This window comes from Cupressus sempervirens, chromosome 2, assembly GCF_028749045.1.
Source record: "Cupressus sempervirens isolate cs-2001-9-10 chromosome 2, ASM2874904v1, whole genome shotgun sequence".
NCBI lineage: Eukaryota > Viridiplantae > Streptophyta > Pinopsida > Cupressales > Cupressaceae > Cupressus > Cupressus sempervirens.
Window position 1 is genome coordinate 602,608,826 of NC_143119.1, and position 19,153 is coordinate 602,627,978.

The 19,153-nt window shown below is 35.2% G+C and overlaps 1 protein-coding gene across 1 annotated transcript; it reads left to right on the top strand.

The window, feature by feature from the left end:
- The first annotated feature begins 6,605 nt into the window (after window positions 1-6,605).
- Window positions 6,606-7,130, top strand: LOC149574837 (cysteine-rich receptor-like protein kinase 10). The gene has a single exon (XM_089815972.1). The coding sequence runs from the start codon at window positions 6,606-6,608 to the stop codon at window positions 7,128-7,130; it is 525 nt and encodes a 174-aa protein (XP_089672098.1).
- The last annotated feature ends 12,023 nt before the right edge of the window (window positions 7,131-19,153 follow it).

The following is a 19,153-nucleotide window of genomic DNA, read 5'->3' on the forward strand; positions in this document are numbered from 1 at the left end:
ACTATGAACCCATCGGCATAGTTTTCTAAGTCACAACATCTCGAGTCTTTATTCTATAGGGTCCTAGATTACCAACCTGACAACATTTCAAATATGATATCTATGATAAATGACTACAATATATATCAATCTAATAAGATCTTAGATCCAATATTAATAAGAAAGTTTTTGATCATGATGTACCTAAATCTTGAAACCTACTTATCGTCCTTCTACCATAAGGTGTATGATAACAGTCTATAATTCACACACCATGCATGAGAGACAAGGATATGACACCTCACCTCATGCTTCCTAGTTTTGACCATATCCATGCTATTCAGGGATAATAATATGGTACTGGGGTAGGGGCCTTACAAATAGATTTCATGTGAAGTTTCTAGATCTTGACCAATGACTTAAACTTCATCATTTTTCCATTTACATCCCTTTTTTTGATTGGTTGAATTGTACACCTAGGGATCATTACTTTTTGTAAAGATGCATAATCAACATTTGTTCTAGCTCTAGAAATATTAAATTCATAGATATTTTGTCCAAAATGGTTTATATATGAGTTTGTGTCATTAAAAACTCATATATATCAAAATTTAATTACTTGGTACTTGAATGTTCTCATGCTTGGTCATGCATAAACCTTCATGTTATTACTCAAATTCTATATGTCTATTTTCTTAGCTCTTAATAAAATTTCAATATGCCTAGTCTTCATTATATTGCTCAACTCATACTATATTCCTTGGCTCACATAATTGCTCGATCTCTACTGAATGCTTGACAATCACTATCTCACTCAATATAAGTATTGTACATTCGACCGTTACTAGATAACCCAATCATACTGATGAACTTGTAATCTTTCCTAGTAAATGACTTGAAAATGTTTAAGTGTTGGGACACTAATGGACAACATAAGCTTAGAGATCAACAACATGAACATGCATAGATATATTAGGCACACAACTTATTTTTGTTAATGATGGATCTCAAAACCATATTGCATGGTAGCTGAGTTATATTTTTTTGAAACATAGTGCTTCAAAATTTAGGAATAAAATCTCTTATAATGATAAAATTAGTACCACTAACATTCACAATGTATATTATGTTTGAATCATTCACATTATTCCTTAATTTAAATGCATGGTGATATCAAAAGTAAAATAAATCAACATTATTCTAATTATAATATAAGAAATTTAAATATGGTATAGCCCTTTAATAATGAAAAAAATACAAGGAATCAAAATAGGAAAAATAATCTCAAACTAGATCCAAGAATAACATTTAGAATTAAAAGTTAGAATCCTAATCTAACAGTGACATAGAAGTAGTAAGGGTTTAATTTTTCCACTTTAGTAGTGATCTAATCTTAACAATATTTGGAACATTACATTTTTTCACACGCAAAGAGATATTGCATTTCACTAACACAAAATAAGTGTACTAATACATTCCATGCATTTCAATTAAGAACTTCAATGACATACTTTTCCTTCTGAATATCAAGCTTTACAAATATTTATTTATCTAACATAAAATTTTATGCTAAAACAATGTAATAATAAACAGACTAGATGTGTATCCTATACATATGCAAAAACCACATTATAGGGATATCACGTCACAAGGTTAAGGAGTGGTCATTTCTCCATAAAATATCTCACTTAGGGTATAATAGCAATCTCATTTGTATCTAGAGTCCATACTACAAATAAATATATGAAAATCCAATATATAACCATAATCCATGATCCAATCCATACATAGTGGCTTGATGGTGCATAGGCCTCACATACTAAGAGCCCATCCATACAAGACCATGTTCCTTATTCCTCGTTTGTGTAATGTTGCTAGTGTTAGAAATGATTGAAATGATCATGAATAAAGAATAATGGAACTGGTAAAGAATGTTTTCAATCATTGTTTTGTCATTGATGTCAAACTTGCTACTTGCAGGAATGACAATTGCTTAAGTGATCCAAATATTATCAATTGTTTGATTGTGTAATGCCCCACCAAGGGATCCAAAGAATTAACCTAGAATTTCACTAAGTTTGGTAACATTTTTTTTCAAAAAAAATAACATGAAAGTAAATACCACATATAACTTGTACTTGAAAACGGAAGCAATAGCAATGTCCATCTGAAAGTAAACATAACTTACATAACCGATTACATTCTTTAAGATTCCTTAACGTTGAATTACATACATGAATCCATCTAGTACAACAACCACATGAAATAATAATGATAAGTCCAATGTTTAAATATTACATTTCAAATGCTCAATCATCCTCTATACATGTCACAGGGTATGACAAGCTCAAAGAATATACATATGAAGAATAAGGTACATCATCCTATTCTAATCCATGATACATCAAAGTAAAGATAATCACATGATACACATGATACATCATCATAGAAGACATATACATCCATCATAAAGATCAAACAAAATAAACTAAGTGCACGGTTCCTCCCAACTGTTAATAGCATCATTAGACCATCATGGGCCCTAGCCATCCCTCTGTGCGTAACATCCCAAATCACCGAAGAGATCACCAGTAATAACATAGTAGGAATGTCACTCCTAACATATACAACATCATATGTAGAAAGTAATCTAACATGCAAATATAAGCATAAGATAACATCATCTAACATATGCTAATCATCAATGAAAAAGGATACATATCCACCATCACAAAGGATGCATCAACCACGATGCCTCAATGAATCTCAAATGATAAGAGTGGAAAATACACTACCACCCGACTGTGTGGTACCTAAGTGGTCCACTCCCACCGTACTGAGGAGATAATCTCAAGTACCAAACAGGCTATCCATAACACATAGCACAAATCTCTATAGTCCAGGAATCCTAAAGGTATACTAACTCAAAGGTTCCAATCACGAAACTGATATCTACTTCCCAGAGGCACACAATGACATGTAGGAACCTACTACGCAAGCGAGAAAGTGTCATCGCATTTATCTCGTACAAATTACCCTGGCAGTTAGCTAAACTCCATGGGTCCATACAGATCTCATGCAGCCACTAGTATCCTCTCATATTGACGAGGCATACTATGGAATGCAAGGTCGCAACCATGCGTTCTCACTACTCCCATCCTAGCCTATACAAGCACTCAAGGCATGGGCGAGAACAAAAAACTCTTATATTTTTAGGTTCATTCAGTTAGTATTAGGTGTGAATGTTATCACTTATTAATCCAACTTACAATGAGTTACCCTGGCAGCCTCTTAGGGCCCCGGCCCCCATTGCAAGCCACTTCTCGTCACTACATGTAGATATCCTACCCTAATGCTCATGGAATCATAAATCTCAAAATCACAAAAGATAATCCAAAATAAAATCTTCAAATATGCATAAAAGCATCAAATCTCCATGAGCAAGCATCCATAGAAAATCATGACCACAACAGCTCTCTATTGGCAACTGAAGTATCACTGATAATCAAAGTATCCAATGGTTCTCAATAACTAAAATATATCTCAATCATACTAATCGAAGACTCCAAAAATGGTTGAGTCAAACATGTCACCATATGACATCATCAAGAATAAATCCACATTACAATCCCATCATGGCGACTAGAAAATAACCAAGGATAACTGATCGATGACCAAAAATAATGGTTAAGTCAAGTGTCTCATACATAAGAATCTCAACTATAACAATCAGTATTCACATCCAATACATAAAGCATTCCATCACATAACCATGGTTGGGTTTATAAAGATCAAGATTAAAACATCATCATGACATTACAATCACATAACCCCCAAGCCTCTGGTAGACGTCATAAACTGGTCAACACTAGTCAACCCAAAACCCCAAAACAATAGCATAAGAATACACAATGTAAACACATGTTTTGATTTTGCTAAGTTTTCAAATTTGAATTAAATAGTCTCAGTTTACGTTTTCCCAAATAAATATCAAGTGGAGAAGTTTCACGTTTTACCTAACCCATGTGTATGTTTGATAGATAAAAGTTTCTCCATTAGACTCAATTTTCTAATTGATTTATATGACATTGTTTGAAAATTGACATTCTCAATGAATCAAAAACTTTGATTATATATTCTAATAATTAATCTTAATTAAACTGAGTTTAATTAAATTTATTATTATTATCTCTTCATAATTGACAAGCTCAATATCAATATTTTAATCATTAAAAGAGTGATCCATTAATTAGAAATTTATAATAATCATTTATAAATAATTATATATACATATATACTTATATACATACATATATATATATATATATATATATATATATATACATACATAAATATATATATATACATAATAACATTTAATATCTAATAACAATGCAAACGAAATCGAAATTCATAATTAAATATCATATGAGATATTGTTGCAAATAAAATCAAACTTTTGTAATTTCAAACCAACGGTGATATAATAATCACCGCCGATACAATATATAAAACCTGCGGGTCGTAGGGTACACTGCGGTCGCAGGTACACTGTAGACCGTAGGTACTCTGCGGCCGTAGTCCATATTAATGTGGCCGCCGGCGGGGGTGAGGAAATATATTTCCCCCCCCTTCCATTCAAAATTTATCATATATATATATTTTTAAAGTTGCGTTTTATTAAAACACACCCCTCCAATGTAATCCGCGATGCAACATTTGCTTGTGGTGAAACATATAGGTATAAATAATGCATATATATATATATATATATATATATATATATATATATATATATATATATATGCAGATTTTAAAATATGAACATATATATACACAAAATTCCAATTCTTAGAATTTTTCTATAATCTTTTGATCTCAAATTTATCCATTAAATCATCTGATGGTTTTCTATAATCTTTTGATCTCAAATTTTATCCATTAAATCATCTGATGGTTTTGGCTACAAATTTAAACCCTAGCCCCGTGTTCATTCCAGATCTAAGCATATAGAATTCTCAAATAAAATTAGCTACCATATTGAGAATTACATAAGAAATTCCTCAGAAGACATATGGAAGACACGAAGAAGACAGGGAATACATGATGCAAAAATAGCATAAGTAAAATCACAAGAATCTACCCAAATTCTGATGCTAAATCGCTCTTCCTCAAAAAAATCCGCAGGGCAAGCTCCTCCCTTCTTCAGAGTTCTCGAGTCCTCCAATCCTCTAATTGCACTCCAAAATGCTCTCTCCCTAAGCTTCTATGAATGCCTGAATATGAAGAGCTCTCAAGAAACCTTTGGAATGCTTCTTGAAACCGCTAAAAGGTGTCACCAACTAAGCATGGGTCTTTTCCAATTCTTTTTGATGAGTCATTGTTTGTAAACAGATTTGTCACAGTAGAATTTTCCCAACGGAGTGTGTGGCAAATCGTTCACAATAGTTGGATAGGCCCTTGATATCCGGCCTTCCTCTGCGTTTGGAGGGGCAGCTCCCTCATATGATATAATTTCGAAGCTTTTCAAATAGATATAAAATTAAAATTGAAGGGGGAGAAAGCTCATGATGACGAATGCACCACACGACTTCAAGGCTTTCCCAAACTACTAAATTAAAGTTGCTAATAACAATGATCAAGATCTACGCTTGAAAAACTATTACTAGCACAACACTGATCCACAGATTCATAAACATCTACACCATACCGTGAGAATGCTCACTACAAAGAGAATCAACATTTGTAACAATTTAGATTCGAAAAGAGGGAACTCAAACTGCACATTCCATTATTTTCTTGCACCAAGAAAGCAATAGAGATTTTTCAATTCAGAGATAAAAAGTGTACATACTTTCCAAAATTTATCCCTAGATCAAAATTTCAGCATAGTGTTCCCTTTTTTTTCCAACCAAAAAGTCCCCCTTTACAAAGCCCAAAAGAGCCCTTATATAGACATAGAGGTTAATAACTACCTCTTCGTGGTTAATAACCACCTCCCAAATACATGATTTGGGTGAGGTTAATTAACCTTAACAAAATTAACCTATATGCTCTGAAACTTGAACCTTAGATATTTTGATGGGATGATTGAATAATCTATCTTTAGTGATCCCTCATAGATTATATGTGAGCTAAAGTTCAAACACAGTGACCTTCCCAAGTTCATGTATACTATCTACAGGATGCTCCAATCTGCCTACCATCTCAGAAACAAGTGAAGGAAAGGTGGCAACTGGTTCACCACTTTTTTTTCTATGTCGCATGTACCTTCACGCTGCATCTTCATATCACCCTCGCTCTTCTCTCCTCCATTAAGGTGAGGTATTGTAATGTCGATATGCATTGATTTTTCATCATGCCCATTTGGGTTATCATGGATTGTGGAAGAGAACATTTCTTCAGGCATTTTGTGCTCTCACCTCAAGAATTTGAATCCATTATTCTACCGCACTCTAAAGAATTGTGCCCCATTGATTGAATAATATCATGGACAGACAACCCTCCTCCTTCAGATTCAGTATGAGCAGAGTAGTTGGGAGAATGAGCAGCATGGTTCATTTGAAAAGGTACAACCCCCCAGATTCATCTCCTTCTTAGCTTCCCTCATCCTTCTTCTCTTTGTGATGAGTTTAGCTTGTATCATATGTACCTACGTATGGCACACCTGTGACAATTCTACAACTTTCACTGATGGTAGCACTTATTCCACAAACTTGAATCTTATTATCAATGATTTGTTTCTTAATGCACCTCAAAGTTCAAGGTTTAACACTTCTTCCCATGAACAATCTCCCAATACGGTCTATGGTCTTTTGCAGTGTACTAGAGATATATCTAAACTGAAATGCTCAGACTGTGCGGTGAATAGCAGCATTCGACAATGTTGCTCCAACGATATAGGTGGGCGAATATGGTTGGATGACTTCTTTCTACATAATCGCAATTCCAACTTCATTTCAACGCTTGATATTACTGGAGCACCTATCTTGGCGAACAGGATTACTATAATCGGGGAGGCATTCAGATCCACTGTCACCGGCCTTCTATCAAATTTTTCAAACAGAGCTTACATCCTTGCAAATAACGGTTTTGCTGGAAGAGAATTTGCTATGAAGGTGTCTAATTCAAGTCCGACTCTTATCACATAATAATGGATGTCCTTTCCTCCTTGCAAAGCTTCTAGATGAGTGCAAGCCTTGAGAACTGACGTAATTGTAAATTTGTGTGGCTTCAACCCTTGCCTCTGCATATCATGAAACACTTCAATTGACTCTTGCCAGTGCTTGCCTTGGATATGCTCATTGATTATGGCATCCCATGCCTCCACATGCACATTGACACATACGCCAAATGCCAAGATATGGACAATGCTCGTAAAGAGGCAAAATGTCTTTTCAAGGTTGTGTTTCTTTTATTGCTTTGATTGTTGGTTACACTCGCAATGGCTTGGACCAGGAAGCCGTGGAATCATATATCACATCCCAATGTAAGAGACGGGAATATAACCAATACAGTTTGCATATGTCTTGCTCCCTCATTTTATCAAATAGTTTATGTGCCTCTTCTATTTTTCCACATTTCATGAACATATTAACAATAGCACACCTTGTCGATGCCTGCTCACAATCTCCACTCTTGATAACATATGCAAAAACCTGCTTGTCAGTTTCCAGCATCGAAATTTAGGAACAGGCACGAAAAACACCGGCCAATATAATCTTGTTTGGAAAGTAATTGACCTCTAACATTCTACTAAACATCTGCAGTGTCTCTGAACCTAGTCCATTCTTTTCCATTTCCTCCACCTTAAGATCAACCAGGTGCAATATCCGCACTTGTCTTTTGGAGGATCTTACTTCCAGTTCTTAACCTTAATCAGCTAAACAAAGAAGGTTAATGATTGTCTCAAAGAGGTTAAGAAAAACATGTTTTGGATGCTATCATTAACCTTTTGAGAGGTTAATGGTTAGGAAAAATGTGTTTTTGGGGGTTATCATTAACCTTTTCTTTGGAGGTTAAGAAAAACGTATTTTTGAACGCTATCATTAACCTATTGGAGAGGTTAAGAAAAACGTATTTTTAGTGGTTAACATTAACCTTTTACTTGGAGGTTAAGAAAAATGTATTTTTGATGGTTAACATTAACTTTTAAGAAGTTAAAGATTAAGAAATACGTGTTTTTGGCGGCAATCATTAACCTTATATATCTTGAGGCTCAGGAGCTGGATTTTAAAAATTTCAAATGCTGCGCAGAGCTGGGGACGAGCCGGAGACGTGGAGGCTTAAAGAATCACAAATTTCACAGATAGAATGATCCATTTAAGGCTTAAAACCAGGCAAGTTTTAAAAATTAACAACGGCTTATAAAATTGAAAGAATTTTATAACCGGGCAACAGTCATAGAATTGTAGACACCTTGTGCTTAATTGATGCACTAACCCCCATGTTGTTGACACATGTTAATTCCCATGCAAGCTTATAACTCCAATTTACTTTTAAATAATTTCTATTTATATTTTATAACTTTCATTATAATTTTTATAACTTTTATTATTATTGTTTTATTTATTACTTTATTATTATTTTATAATTATTATTAATTTCAATTTCTAGTTTTCTTTTATTTAATTCCTTTTCCCCAATAATTCACATTTAATTAATTACAATCAAAATATCAAAGATCATGATATTTTATTAATTTTCTCAAATAAATAATTTATTAATTAAATCTATTTATTAAGACTTAATTAATGGAAAATTCACCATAGACCTCCAAGATAAAATATGAAAACCCATCATAGAACAAATCATACAAAATAAATCTAAAGGGTTAAAAATCATGAAATATGTCATCCGACACATTCGGTGGGTATTCAACTTTGATACTTGTCCTAACTCACTAGGACAATGGTTTTTAGGTTTGGGATTTGGACTTGAGAATTTATCTCCCTTCTCTTATCATTGAGATAGTATAATAGGGTATGCTCATCCTGGCAATTTAGGAAAGTCGATACTCAGTACCTGCAACTTGCAAAAAAACCATGCATGTACATACAATATATAATGCTAAGCTAAACAGACGATGGCAGGAAGTGGTGCATTGTGTAGATCCCGACTAAGCAGGTGACTACGACTCCCTTAACCACATTAGAAATGCCATAAAATAAGAAAACACACACACCATACACATGCAAGTATGGGGTAAGTAACCATAATAAAACACATAAGATAATAAACCATGTAACTAATCATCATTAATAACTGAAAATAATGTAATGATCATCATACATACATGAAATGTAAAGTCTAAATGATCTCATCATATATCAACTGAATCCATATCATAATATCTGATAGTGTCAAAACAACACCACTAAACCATCAATCATAAAACTAGTCTACATAGTCTGATAATAATAACAACAATAAGTCTAGAAAAGATGTGAACGAGGGTAGGCACTACATCCACCCCCCCTTGGATTAGGCTTACTCCTGGAAGCCTACAAACAAATAGGGATATAACTCCCTCAATCTAGCTGCATCCTCCTAAGTAGCTAAAGAATCATCAGTAGGGTCCCATTGGACCCTTACCTGCTCAATGGTTCGATCCTTGAGGGTCAACTCTCGCTGCTCCAAAATATGAACCGGCTCCAAAGCCAGCTGCCTGTCCTCTACCTACAACGCATTCCAATCAAGAACATGCACAATATTAGGAATATACTACCTAAGCACTGAAACATGGAAAACATCATGAATGTGAGCTAGACTGGGCGGTAGAGAAAAATGGTAAGCAACCGGGCCAATCCTCTCCAAAATCTCGAATGATCCCACAAAGCGAGGTGCTAGCTTAGAACCCTTTCCATACCAGATTGAACTCTTTTGTGGTCGCACTCTCAAGAAAACCTTATCACCCACAGCAAACTGCTTATCAATCCTATGAGCATCAGCATAATTCTTCTGCCTATCCTGTGCCGTAGTCAAATGCTCACGGATATGCACTACCTGTTGCTCCATATCACGAAGCATCTCAGGTCCCAATAGAATGTGATCCTTGAGGCTGTCCCAACTCAATGGTGTACGACAAGGACGTTCATATAATGCCTAAAATGGTGCCATGCCAATAGAACTATGATACCCATTGTTGTAAGCACACTCCACTAGGTAGAGATAGTCCTCCCAATGTGTCTACCTATCCATCACATACATCCATAACATATCCTCCAAAACCTGGTTCACCTTCTCTGTCTGACCATCAGTCTCTGGATGATATGCCGAACTGAAGTTTAACTATGCTCCAAGCTCATGCCGCAACAATGTCCAAAATGTAGATGTGAATACAGGATCCCTGTTAGAAATGATCTTTCTAGGAATACCATGTAATCTCACAATGTCACGCATGAAGACATTCACTACAGAAGCTGCTATGTAGGAAGACCTGATCGGTGAAAAATGTGCCACCTTAGTCAACCGATCAACGGTAACCATGATAGCATCATATGACGTCGAACTGTCATAGGTAATCCTACAATGAAATCCATGGAGATGATATCCCATTTCCAAGAAGGAATGAGATTTGGCTGCAAAAGTCTAGCCGGGTGCTGGTGTTCTACCTTAACTCTCTGACACTCAAGACACCTAGCCACAAAATCAGCAATATCTCACTTCATCCCGAACCAAAAGAACAAATGTCTCAAATCAGCATGCATCTTCTTGACACCTGGATGTGCTGAGTAAGGTACATGATGGGCTTCTGCCAGAATCAAGGTACGAAGCTCATCCAGTAATGGCACATAAATCCTCCCCAAATGTCTCAAAAGACCATCTGATTCTTGAACGTAACCTGCAAACTTACCTTCCAAGGGTCTCCCTGAATCTATCTCTTTGCACACTTCTTGATACCAGGTATCCGTAGGAAGTGCCTGAAGAATCTGACTCCTCAAATCCACACTAAGAGTCATCGATGTTACCACATGTCTCCTGCGACTCAAAGCATCTGCCACCACATTCTCCTTACCCTAAATTTACTTAACCTCAAAATCATACTCGCATAAAAATTCCATCCATCGTCTCCGGCGAGCATTCAAATTAGGCTGAGTAAAAATGTACTGAAGACTACAATGATCACTATGTAGCTCAAATCTGTGCCCCAACAAGAAATGTCTCCACCTTGTCAAAGCATGAACTACTGTTGCTAACTCTAGATCATGTGTAGGGTAATTTAACTCATGATCGTTGAGCTTGCGTGATTCATACGCAATCACCCGTCCATTCTGCATCAACATTGCTCCAATTCCTTCGAGAGAAGCATCTGTACACACCATGAAATCACCTTCTGGATTAGGTACAGCTAAAATCAGTGCACTAATCAAAAGCTCCTTTAGCCTCTGAAATGCTTCCTCACATTTCTCTGTCCACACAAACTTTTTACCTTTCCTCTGAAGAGAAGTGATAGGATGTGCTATCCTAGAGAAGTTCTGGACAAATCTACGATAATAACCAGCTAAACCCATGAAACTACAAATCTCTAACACATTAGTCAGGGTAGGCCAATCTATTATCGCCTAAATCTTTACAGGATCCACTGAAATACCATCACCTGAGATAGCATGCCCTAAATACTGAATCTCCAATTTGAAGAATTCACACTTAGCAACATTGGCGTAAAGTTGATTGCCTCTCAAACACTGCAATACCAACTGCAGGTGTTCCTCATGCTCCTTCTAAGTCTTAGAAAATATCAATATGTCATCAAGAAACATGAGAACAAACCTATCAAGATATGATCGAATAACACCATTCATCAAACTCATGAACATCGTGGAGCATTAGTCAATCCAAAAGGTACCACTGTGAACTCATAATGCCCATAGCGAGTTCGAAAAGCGATTTTATGAATGTCTGCTTCCTTAATACGAAGCTAGTGGTATCCTGACTTAAGGTCAATCTTGGAGAATACTGTAGATCCCTTGATCTAATCAAATAAATCATCAATCCTAGGCAAAGGATACTTGTTCTTAATATTCACCTTGTTCAAATGCCTATAATCAATACAAAGGCGCAAAGAACTGTCTTTCTTCTTCACAAAGAGCACTGGAGCTCCCCATGGTGATACGCTAGGTCGAATGCTCCCTTTGGCCAGAAGTTCCTCTAGCTGAAGATGTAGCTCACCCAGTTCTTGAGTAGTCATACGATAAGGAGCTTTAGAGATAGGCTCCGCTCTAGGAATTAGATCAATGCTAAAATCAATATCCCTCTTCAGAGGCATGCCTGGAATCTCTCTTGGAAAGACATCTGTGTACTCCTGTAAAATCGGGTGATCTAAAGTCTTCCTCACAAGATCTTCCTCATCAAGATCATTTACCATAATAGCAAATATCTAACATCCCTTATGGAAAATTTGCTTCAATTGCATAGCAGAAATCATCTGCAAAGATATAGGCCTCGGTATCCCAACTATCTTCACATCATTCCTTTGGTCATCTTGGCACAAAATAATCTTCTTCCTACAATCTATACTGGCTCTATGAGATCCAAGCCAGTCCATGCCTAGAACCACATCATAGGAACCAAGGGGTATGACTTGAAGATCCACTGCCATGTCAAAGATCCCTAAGCTAAGCCCACACTTATGAACTACAGAATCCATGGAGACCTTAATCCCTGAGGCTAGTTCCACTTGCCAACCATGATCTTGCTTCACCGCATCCAGCTTACACTTAGAAACTATAGATGGTGAAATAAATGAATCTATAGCTCCTGAATCAAACAATACTGAAAGAGGTATACCTCAAATAGCACCTGTGGTCTCAACCACTATTCCCTGATGATCTGCCTGACGCTGATCAACTGCTGCAAAAACTCTATGAGCTCTCCCTGCATCACCAATTGTGGATTCTGAAGCTGTATGCCTAGGTCCTAAAAATTGAGGTGCTCACTGTGGACATTGAGCTGCATAATGTCCAATCTGACCACATGAAAAAAATTCTATATTCCTGCCAGATCCTCTTCCCATAGGTGGTACATTAGATTGTTGGCGACTGTTCCTGCTTACAAAAGTCTGGCTACTCTGAGCTGGCTGATTGGACTGACTCTATTTATTGCATTGAGAATTGCAGTTATTCTTAAAGTTAGAACCTTTGCCACCACCTTGAGCCTGAGAATTTGATCCCTTCTGTTGCTGCGTCTGTTGAGAATGCTGCTGATACTATTTTCCCTTAGAAAAGAAAGGCTTCTTGTTACCACCTAAATTGAAGTTGCCTTTAGATCCTGATGCTGTTGGTGCTCCTACAAAACCACCTTGACCAAGGTTGACACTTTGCTCAACAAGGATTGCTTGATGTACCGCATCCTTGAGAGTTTTTGTCTCAAATACCTTGACACCCCCAATAATACGGTTATTCAAACCCCTAATAAAGTGTTGTGTCAAATGAGCTGAATTTTAACTGAACCCTGAAAAAGGCATAAGCTCATAAAACTTATGCTCATACTTGGTCACTGACATAGTGTACTGCTTGAGATTATGAAACTCATCTGCCCTTTGTAGTTTCCATTCCTCTGGTAGGAATCGTTCAAGGAAACTCTCTAAGAATAGTTCCCACGTGGCACTTCTCATATCGATTCCTAGCTTCTTCTCCTCAATCGTCCACCAAGTGGCCCCAAAATTCTCTAAATTAGTGATCCAAAATCTTGCCTTAACATTGCTGTCAAAATCTTGCATGGTAAAAATCTTGTCAAGGGAAATCAGCCACTGCTTGGCCACATAACCAGAACCTTGCCCATTGAAAGGCTTGACCTTGGATCTTGAAAGATCCTTCATCTGAGTGGACACAATGGACCTCTAACGATCCTTTTGAGGACTTCTAGATCTGGGTCTATGCTCTTGTTCCGTCTAACGCACTTTAGGCTATTCTTGAATAGGAGGTAGACGTTCTAAAATAGTCTGCATCATCTATCTCAAACCAACCTCTTCAGACTCAGCTTGGTCCTCTCTACGACTCTCTTCCTACTGCCTACTAGAGTGCTCTTCCCTGCTCTCTACATGAGCCTATCCCTCATGGGAAGACTCATGGGCACTGACAGCTCTGCCATGACCACGGCCTCTTCCTCGGCCTCTACCACGGCCTCTAACAGAAGACCTAGTCCCAGACACCATCTTACAACAAAACAAGGTACTATTACAATCAAAAGACACATGTTTGCAATAGACTAAGTTCAATTTTATGTTTAGGTTTAAGTAAAATCTCCAGTTTTGAAAACTAAGTGTTGAAGTATGAAAAATATTCAAGTAATAGTTCAGGTTCTGTTTCAGTCCACCTAGTTTCAAGTTGAAGAGATACACTTAATAGTTCACAGTTCTAGTTGTTCCAAAATACCCAGAGCTCCCAATGTAGAAACTCGTACTCTGATACCAAATGTAATGCCCCGCCAAGGGATCCAAAGAATTAACTTAGAATTTCACTAAGTTTGGTAACATTTTTAATAACATGAAAGTAAATACCACATATAACTTGTACTTGATAATGAAAGCAATAGCAATGTCCATCTAAAAGTAAACATAACTTACATAATCGATTACATTCTTTAAGATCCCTTAACGTTGAATTACATACATGAATCCATCTAGTACAACAACCACATGAAATAATAATGATAAGTCCAATGTTTAAATATTACATTTCAAATGCTCAATCATCCTCTGTACATGTCACAAGGTATGGCAAGCTCAAAGAATATACATATGTAGAATAAGGTACATCATCCTATTCTAATCCATGATACATCAAAGTAAAGATAATCACATGATACACATGATACATCATCATAGAAGACATATACATCCATCATAAAGATCAAACAAAATAAACTAAGTGCACGGTTCCTCCCAAAAATTAATAGCATCATTAGACCATCGTGGACCCTAGCTATCCCTCCATGAGTAACTCCCAAATCACTGAAGAGATCACCAGTAATAACATAGTAGGAATGTCACTTCTAACATATACAACATCATATGTAGAAAGTAATCTAACATGCAAATATAAGCATAAGATAACATCATCTAACATATGCTAATCATCAATGAAAAAGGATACATATCCACCATCACGAAGGATGCATCAGCCACGATGCCTCAATGAATCTCAAATGATAAGAGTGGAAAATACACTACCATCCAACCGCGTGGTACCTAAGTGGTCCACTCCCACCGTGCTGAGGAGATAATCTCAAGTCCCAAATAGGCTATCCATAACACATAGCACAAATCTCTATAGTCCAAGAATCCTAAAGGTATACTAACTCAGAGGTTCCAATCACGAAACTGACATCTACTTCCCAGAGGCACATAATGACATGTAGGAACCTACTATGCAAGCAGGAAAGTGTCATCACATTTATCTTGTACAAGTTACCCTGGAAGTTAGCTAAACTCCATGGGTTCATACAAATCTCATGCGGCCACTAGTATCCTCTCATACTGATGAGGCATACTATAGAATGCAAGGTCGCAACCATGCATTCTCACTACTCCCATCCTAGCCTATAGAAGCACTCAAGGCATGGGCAAGAACAAAAAACTTTTATCTTTTTAGGTTCATTCAGTTAGTATTAGGTGTGAATGTTATCACTTATTAATCCAACTTACAATGAGTTACCTTGGCAGCCTCTTAGGGCCCCGACCCCCATTGCAAGCCACTTCCCATCACTACATGCATATATCCTACCCTAATGCTCATGGAATCATAAATCTCAAAATCACAAAAGATAATCCAAAATAAAATCTTCAAATATGCATAAAAGCATCAAATCTCCATGAGCAAGCATCCATAGAAAATCATGACCACAACAGCTCTCTATTGGCAACTGAAGTATCACTGATAATCAAAGTATCCAATGGTTCTCAATAACTAAAATAAATCTCAATCATACTGATCAAAGACTCCAAAAATGGTTGAGTCAAACATGTCACCACATGACATCATCAAGAATAAATCCACATTACAGTCCCATCATGGTGACTAGAAAATAACCAAGGATAACTGATCGATGACCAAAAATAATGGTTAAGTCAAGTGTCTCATACATAAGAATCTCAACTATAACAATCAGTATTCACATCCAATACATAAAGCATTCCATCACATAACCATGGTTGGGTTTATAAAGATCGAGATTAAAACATCATCATGACATCACAATCACATAACCCCCAAGCCTCTGGTAGACGTCCTAAACTGGTCAACACTAGTCAACCCAAAACAATAGCATAAGAATACACAATGTAATCACATGTTTTGGTTTTGCTAAGTTTTCAAATTTGAATTAAATAGTCTCAATTTACATTTTCCCAAATAAATATCAAGTGGAGAAGTTTCACGTTTTACCTAACCCATGTGTATGTTTGATAGATAAAAGTTTCTCCATTAGAGTCAATTTTCTAATTGATTTATATGACATTGTTTGAAAATTGACATTCTCAATGAATAAAAAACTTTGATTATATATTCTAATAATTAATCTTAATTAAATTGAGTTTAATTAAATTTATTATTATTATCTCTTCATAATTGACAAGCTCAATATCAATATTTTAATCATTAAAAGAGTGATCCATTAATTAGAACTTTATAATAATCATTTATAAATAATTATATATACATATATACTTATATACATATATACATATATATATATATATATATATACACACACATACATAAATATATATATATATATATATACATAATAACATTTAATATCTAATAACAATGCAAACGAAATCAAAATTCATAATTAAATATCATATGAGATATCGTTGCAAATAAAATCAAACTTTTGTAATTTCAAACCAACAGTGATATAATAATCACCGCCGATACAATATATAAAACCTGCGGGTCGAAGGGTACACTGCGGTCGCAGGTACACTGCAGACCGCAGGTACTCTGTGGCCGCAGTCCATATTAATGTGGCTGCCAGCGGGGGTGAGGAAATATATTTCCCCCCCGTCCATTCAAAATTTATCATATATATATATTTTAAAAGTTGCGTTTTATTAAAACGCACCCCTCCAATGTAATCCGCGATGCAACATTTGCTTGCGGTGAAACTTATATGTATAAATAATGTATATATATATACATATATATATATATGTATAGATATATGTATATATATATACATATATATATATATGTATAGATATATGTATATATATATATACATATATATATATATATATATATATATACATATATCTATACATATATATATATATATACATATATATATATACATATATATATACATACATATATATACATAGATATATATATACATATATATATACATACATATATATATATACATACATATATATACATAGATATATATATACATAGATATATATATACATATATATATATATACATACATATATATATACATACATACATACATACATACATACATACATACATACATACATACATACATATATATATGCAGATTTAAAAATATGAACATATATATACACAAAATTCTAATTCTCAAAATTTTTCTATAATCTTTTGATCTCAAATTTATCCATTAAATCATCTAATGGTTTTCTATAATCTTTTGATCTCAAATTTTATCCATTAAATCATCTAATGGTTTTGGCTACAAATTTAAACCCTAGCCCCGTGTTCATTCCAGATCTAAGCATATAGAATTCTCAAATAAAATTAGCTACCATATTGAGAATTGCATAAGAAATTCCTCAAAAGACATATGGAAGACACGAAGAAGACAGGGAATGCATGATGCAAAAATAGCATAAGTAAAATCACAAGAATCTACCCGGATTCTGATGCTAAATCGTTCTTCCTCAAAAAAATCTGCAGGGCAAGCTCCTCCCTTCTTCAGAGTTCTCGAGTCCTCCAATCCTCCAATTGCACTCCAAAATGCTCTCTCCCTAAGCTTCTATGAATGCCTGAATATGAAGAGCTCTCAAGAAACCTTTGGAATGCTTCTTGAAACCGCTGAAAGGTGTCACCAACTAAGCATGGGTCTTTTCCAATTCTTTTTGATGAGTCATAGAATTGTAGACACCTTGTGCTTAATTGATGCACTAACCCCCGTGTTGTTGACACATGTTAATTCCCATGCAAGCTTATAACTCCAATTTACTTTTAAATAATTTCTATTTAAATTTTATAACTTTCATTATAATTTTTATAACTTTTATTATTATTATTTTATAATTATTATTAATTTTAATTTCTAGTTTTCTTTTATTTAATTCCTTTTCCCCAATAATTCACATTTAATTAATTACAATCAAAATATCAAAGATCATGATATTTTATTAATTTTCTCAAATAAATAATTTATTAATTAAATCTATTTATTAAGACTTAATTAATGGAAAATTCACCATAGACCTCCAAGATAAAATATGAAAACCCATCATAGAAAAAATCATACAAAATAAATCTAAAGGGTTAAAAATTATGAAATATGTCATTCAACACATTCGGTGGGTATTCAACTTTGATACTTGTCCTAACTCACTAGGAGAAATGGTTTTTAGGTTTGGGATTTGGACTTGAGAATTTATCTCCCTTCTCTTATCATTGAGATAGTATAATAGGGTACACTCATCCTGGCAATTCAGGGAAGTCGATACCCAGTACCTGCAACCTGCAAAAAAACCATGCATGTACATACAATATATAATGCTAAGCTAAATAGACAATGGCAGGAAGTCGTTCATCATGTAGATCCCGACTAAGCAGGTGACTACGACTCCCTTCCTTAACCACATCAGAAATGCCATAAAAGAAGAAAACACGCACACCATACACATGCAAGTATGGGGTAAGTAACCATAATAAAACACATGAGATAATAAACCATCTAACTAATCATCATTAATAACTAAAAATAATGTAATGATCATCATAGATACATGAAATGTAAAGTCTAAATTATCTCATCATATATCAACTGAATCCATATCATAATATCTGATAGTGTCAAAACAACACCACTAAACCATCAATCATAAAACTAGTCTACATACTCTGATAATAATAGCAACAATAAGTCTAGAAAAGATGTGAACGAGGGTAGGCACTACAGATTGTCAAGGAGGTGGCAATTGATAAGATGTAACTAGAGTACTTAGAGA

Excerpts from the sequence above, each read along its gene's own strand:
- LOC149574837 (XM_089815972.1), top strand. The coding sequence starts at position 6,606 with ATGAGTTTAGCTTGTATCATATGTACCTACGTATGGCACACCTGTGAC.